Source organism: Panthera onca, chromosome A3, assembly GCF_046562875.1.
Source record: "Panthera onca isolate mPanOnc1 chromosome A3, mPanOnc1 haplotype 2, whole genome shotgun sequence".
Lineage (NCBI taxonomy): Eukaryota > Metazoa > Chordata > Mammalia > Carnivora > Felidae > Panthera > Panthera onca.
In genome coordinates, this window is record NC_138341.1 from 19,865,190 (window position 1) to 19,871,189 (window position 6,000).

Genomic DNA, 6,000 nt, shown 5'->3' on the forward strand with positions numbered 1-6,000 from the left:
ATACTCCTCTTATCTCTTCAGCTAGAAAGTAAACTACTTGAGGACACACATCAGTATTTTACTTCTTTCTTTTGCTCAGTGTCAATGAAATTTGCTCGGTGCCAGTAATAACAACCCTTAGCACTCGTGAAACTTCTAATTTACTTGGGAGTGCTAGTAATGAAGTTTATTCTGCTCAAATCCTTCCCTGATGAACGTTAACCTAAATTAAACAGGACGGTCAATTTAAAAAGCAGTTAATAAGCTTATTGTGAACCGAAAGAAAAACTTCTTTGGAGTGACTACTGCTAACAGGCTATACTTTTAAAAGCATTTTACAGCTTGAGGGAAGCCTGGGTGGCTCAGTCGGTTGAGCGGCCGACTTCAGCTCAGGTCATGACCTCACTGAGGGTCTGTGAGTTCGAACCCCGCGTCGGGCTCTGTGCTGACAGCTTGGAGCCTGCTTTGGATTCCGTGTCTCCCTCTCTCTGCCCCTCCCCTGCTCATGCTCTGTCTCTCTCTGTCAAAATAAATAAATATTTTTTAAAAAAAAATAAAAGCATTTTACAGCTTGAAAGCATTTCACAAATGTTTTCTCTCACAATAGCCTATGAAAATGAATATGGCCTTTTTCTAAATGATTCATGAATTAAGGGGCCTGGCAGTTCTTTAACTCCAGTACACTGTTTAAACACTAGTTCTAAGAGGTTAACGAGACACACATTTAAGTAATTGTATTAATAACCACTCCCTATAACACAAAGAGACAGGGTCCTTAAGATCATATAAACCAAGTAACATAGAATTTTTTGCTTTCACTATTTTTCTTAAATATATTTTTAGGCACTTTTGCAGAACAACTATCTGAGAAGAAATACTCAAAATATGAAAAAGAGGAATGGGGTGGGGCAGTACAAAGAGGAGGGAATCTGCCTTAACAGATATTAAAATATAGTCTGAAACCAATCAAGACAGTATGATATTGGCATAATAGACAAATAGACAAATAGGTCAGTAGAACAGAAGAGACAGCCCAGAAATAGATCCCATTCAAAGAAGAAATTTAAAAGGTGACAGGGGTGATATTTCAAATCAAGGGGAGGTATGCCTGAGCGGTTCAGTTGGTAGAACATCCAACTCTCGATTTCGGCTCAGGTCACGGTCCCAGTGTCCTAGGATCAAGCCCCACATCCAGCCCCATGCTGAGTGTGGAGCCTGGTTGGGATTCTCTCTCTTTCCTTCTGCCCCTCTCCCCTACTTGTGTGTGCGGTCTCTCTCTCTCTCTCTGTCTCTCTCTCTCTCAAATAAAAAAATAAAGTCAAGGGAAAAAGAATGATTTATTTAGTAAAATGCCACTTGCACAAGTTGGGCCCTTAACTTCTCTAAATACAAAAATAAATTCAGATGAACTTGTGATTTCAATATTTAAAAATGAAACAAAAATTTCAGAAAAAATGTGCAACATATGTACAACCTTAAGGAAACATTTTCAACCAAGAAAGGAAATACAAGAACCACAAAGAAAGGACAGGCACACTTGAATATATAGAAATAGTAATAATAATAGCAATTATATGGAGAAATATATGTAAAAATATTAAAAGGCAAATAACATACCCAGACAAATAGTCATTATTCATATGACCAGCAAAAAGTTATTATCTCTGATATCCCTGAACCAGAAAAATTGATAAGATACATCATCCAATAGAAAAATGGGTAGGGAGTATAAATTGGGCACTATCCAGAAGAGCAAATCCAAATATCCAGTAAGTATATGAAAAGGTGCTCACCTTCATCTGTAGTCCATGAAATGCAAATTAAAGTAATACTTCTCACTAACCAGACTGGGAGTCATTAAAAGAATAACGATACCTGTGTTGGCAGGACTACGGGAAATAGGGCAACTGCATACTGCTGGTACAATTTCTTGAAGAGCAATTGGCAATAGCTACTAAATAGCTACTCAGCATTCTACCCCTGGGAATCTGTCTATAGAAATTAGAGGACCAGTATTTAAGTGTGTGTGTTGTCAGCACAGAGTCCAACTCAGGGCTCAATCTCACAAACCGTGAGATCATGACCTGAGCCAAAATCAAGAGTTGGATACTTAACCGACTGAGCCACCCTTATGTTTTGAAGGAAAAAAAAAAACCCTATTGTTATTTTAACTAGAACTGAATTGTAGGTTATTTTAAAGAACTGACATCTCTAAAATGTCGAGTGACCCTAATTAAGGGAAAAGTACATCTTTCCATTTGCCTGAGTAATTTTATGTCCCTTTGTAGAGTTTGACATTTTTCTTCATATAGGTCTTACCTGTTTGTTCTTAAGTTTAAACCTAGGCACTTTATTTTGGCTGTTATTGTAAATTAAAATAGTTTTTCAATTCAACATTAAAACATATAATTTGATGGGGCGCCTGGGTGGCTCAGTCGGTTGAGCGTCAGACTTCGGCTCAGATCATGATCTCGCGGTCTGTGAGTTCGAGCCCCACATCAGGCTCTGTGCTGACAGCTCAGAGCCTGGAGCTTGTTTCAGATTCTGTGTCTCCCTCTCTCTCTGCCTGCTTGCTTGCTTGCTCTTTCTCTCTCACTCTCTCTCAAAAATAAAACATTAAAAAAGATTTTTTTTTTAATTTTTTAATGTTTATTTTTGACAGAGAGAGAGAGAGAGACAGAGCATGAGGGGGGGAGGGGCAGAGAGAGAGGGAGACAGAATGTGAAGCAGGCTCCAGGCTCTGAGCTGTCAGCACAGAGCCCGATGCGGGGCTCGAACTCACAGACCGCGAGATCATGACCTGAGCTGAAGTCAGACGCTCAACTGACTGAGCCACCCAGGCGCCCCAAAAAAGATTTTAAAAAACATGTAATTTGATATAGGAAAGCTATTAATTTCTGTATATTAATTTTGCCTTATTGAATTTTCTTATTCTTTCTAAAAGCTTTTCAAGTTAATTTTCTTTGGGTTTCCAGATAAATAATCATATCATTAGCAAATAACAATAATTTTGCCTTCTCCTTTCCAGTTATTTTATACTTTATTTCTTTCTCTTGTCTAATCACATTGGCCAATAAATCTAGGGCAATGTTAAATAAATGTGATACTTGTCATTTTGGGGTATTTTTAATGTTGGACCATTTAGCATAGGAAAATTACAGAAATGATGCATGCTTACTTAGCCAGATTATTATTAAGCCTTTTAGAGGCTGTATTCTTTTGTTTTTAATGCCTGGCACATAGTCGATGTTCAACAAATGTTAACTTTACAGTGACTGCTATGTTAATACTTACATACATATATGCAAATACATAAATAGCACAGGATAATGCTAAATGGAAAGAAAAGGCACTAATAAACATTTACTGAACATCAACTATGTGTAGGGCACTGCCCTAAACACTTCCATTAATGGCTCTTTTGGGATATAGATCCTACTGGAGTTGATTTTGACAGCATACAATGATAGAGAACTGCAGTAGACTGTGAGGACCCAAGTTCTAATCTGGTCTCTGCCATTGATTTGATGACCTTGGGAAGTTCTTAACCAACAGCTTCCACTTACCCAGAAGGGGAGAGGAGACAATTTAGGTGAAGAGGAGGCAGTTTAAAATTCACTTGGGGGACAGCCTCGGGTCTCTTTCTCATCCTCCTTCCACCCCCCTCCACACACACACTAGGGGAGAGCTTTATACCCAGTACATCCAGAAGAAAGGCAGTGGAACTACGGCTTTGGAGAGAATGAATATAATGAAACCACCAGAAATAAAAACAAAACCAACACACAAAACAAAATAATGCAGGCTCCTTGACATCCACTGCACTTCCCCCGTGAAAAATGTCAGTATCAGCTACGCTCTTGCAATGTAGATTCTGGGCTCCGTATCTGCAGAGCAACATTTTACAAGCTCCAATCCTCACATGCACCCCAGTAAGTTCCCTCAGGCTCCCAAGCACTGCTGGGGTAACTAAACTTTTATTCTCTTAAGGACCTCTTAAGTCCTGGACAGGTCACCTAGAACGAAAATAGGCAGACGATCTTACATAAGGACCTAGGCCCCTTTAATCTTTTTGGGATACATTCAAGGGCTAGCGGCCATATGAGACACCTTCTTATGGAGAGTGACGTCGGTGGAGGTGGGGGCAAACGAAAGGTCAAAAAGGTCACGAGAGTTTTCCTCACCCAGGCGCATCCCCTAGGAGGAGACCGGGGCCTGCTCAGGGGCGGGGAGGAGGCTGGGCCCCGGGCTGTTGAGTGGCCGCCCTCCCAGCCAATCGGCAGGTCGTCCCGCCGCGCTGAGGTCCCGCCCCTCCCAGCGCGGTACTCACTTTTCCCACCTCAGCGTTGCCCATGGAGATGACTTTGATGCGCAGGGACTTGCTGGGCTCCTTCCGCTTCGGCATGTTAGCCTCCATTGCCCTCGCTCTCTCGGGGCCACCCGCCTCGGTATCTCCTTGTTCACCAGGCTGGCCCGTCCCTCAGGCCTCCTCGTCCAATGGCGGAACCGCTGCTATCGTCACCGCCCCAGCTCCGCGGCTCGCCATCCCCGCCGCTGCCTAGCAGCGGGCGCGAGCGGTTGGGAGCTCTGGGAACTGGGGGTGGGAGAAGAGAGTCTCGCGATGCTAGAAAGGGGCGGTGTGACGTCATCACCGGGCTCTAGAGGCGAGGTTTTGATTACCTGTTCCCAGGAGTCGCGCCCACGCGCGGCGCCGAGTCCCTCCGCAGGAAGTCAGGCTGGGTTTACCCTGAGAGCGCGGTTGGTTTTCAGGGGCGCCAGGACAGCGGCATCTGTTAACGTTTGCAGCCGAGTGGTAGAAATGTATTGGCAGTTTGGGGCAGATCCTCGGGCTTGGAGTATTGAGAATGGTGGGTCCAGGCCCAGTCCCGCTAAAAATTCGAAGTAGACCATAGGGGTGTTATTTTCTGAATTCTTCCGTCCCGTATAAGCCCGTCTACACTATTCGTCCCCCACCCCATACTATGTTTCTCTTGCTCGGGCTCGTAGAGAGACAAGTCAGGAGCCGGGAGAAGTCGGGAAGTTGGGGCTCAGGTTTTGGAAGAGGGGCGTTAGGCAAAATCTGAAACCCGTTGCTATCGTAAAAAAAAAAAAAAAAGGGTTGTCCATTTGGTAGTCTGGGTTTTATTTTAGTCATTGCTCTTTTATTCCAGAGTTCTCTGTCGGAAGAAAGCTCAAACAAGATGTTTCTTACACTCTTCCAGTTCTAGGATAGTCTGTGTGATTGTACCTATATGCTCCTTCATTTTTCCTTTCCCTCCCATTCACAGACTTAACCCCATCATCTGTGCACACCTTCCCTGATAATATGACAGTAGAATAATAATAAATCCTAAGAACCACTTTTCTAGTCTCATTCCAGAGGATGAGAAAAGCATCTGCTTGGTTAAAAAACAGCATAAAATGTATGAGAGGAACAGGGATTTTTTAAGTCATTATCTTGGGTTACAGAAGATAAATAGAACTTGACAAGTGATTATTTAGTGCCCTGAAAAAGAATGGCTGCCAATTTCTGAGTAAATTACAAGGTCAAAAGTAACATTATTTCTGTTCTCAGATAGCTTTAAGCATCATAAAAGAAATACATTGTAGGAAGACAGTGAATAAAGCCTCAAAATTTCTTAGCTATCATAAGTCAGATTTTCAAACATTTTATTTCTTTTAATTCAAAAAAAAATTTTTTTAATGTTTATTTATTTTCGAAGGAGAGAGAGGCAGAGCATGAGCAGAGGAAGAGCAGAGAGAGAGGGAGACACAGAATCTGAAGCAGGCTCTGAGCTGTTGGCACAGAGCCCAACGCGGGGCTTGCACCCACAAACTGTGAGATCATGACCTGAGCTGAAGTCCGTCGCTTAACCAACTGAGCCACCCAGGTGCCCCTCAAATATTTTATTTTTAAATGATTAAAAAAAGGTTTTTTTAATGTTTATTTTTGAGAGAGAGAGAGAGAATGTGAGTGTGGGAGGTGCAGTGAGAGAGGGAGACACAGAATCTGAAGCACAC

General features: G+C 42.4%; 1 protein-coding gene across 4 annotated transcripts in view; it reads right to left on the minus strand.

The window, feature by feature from the left end:
- Positions 1-4,587, minus strand: part of DNAJC27 (DnaJ heat shock protein family (Hsp40) member C27) — a 38,179-nt gene extending 33,592 nt beyond the window's left edge. For 3 of the 4 annotated variants that reach the window (XM_060650061.2, XM_060650054.3, XM_060650074.3), the window contains exon 1: positions 4,310-4,587. In XM_060650061.2, coding sequence (XP_060506044.1) covers positions 4,310-4,396 — 87 coding nt within the window. In that variant the 5' untranslated portion in view covers positions 4,397-4,587. The remainder of the gene's footprint in view (positions 1-4,309) is intronic. The other variant, XM_060650071.3, reaches the window with a different exon arrangement.
- Positions 4,588-6,000: the final 1,413 nt, after the last annotated feature.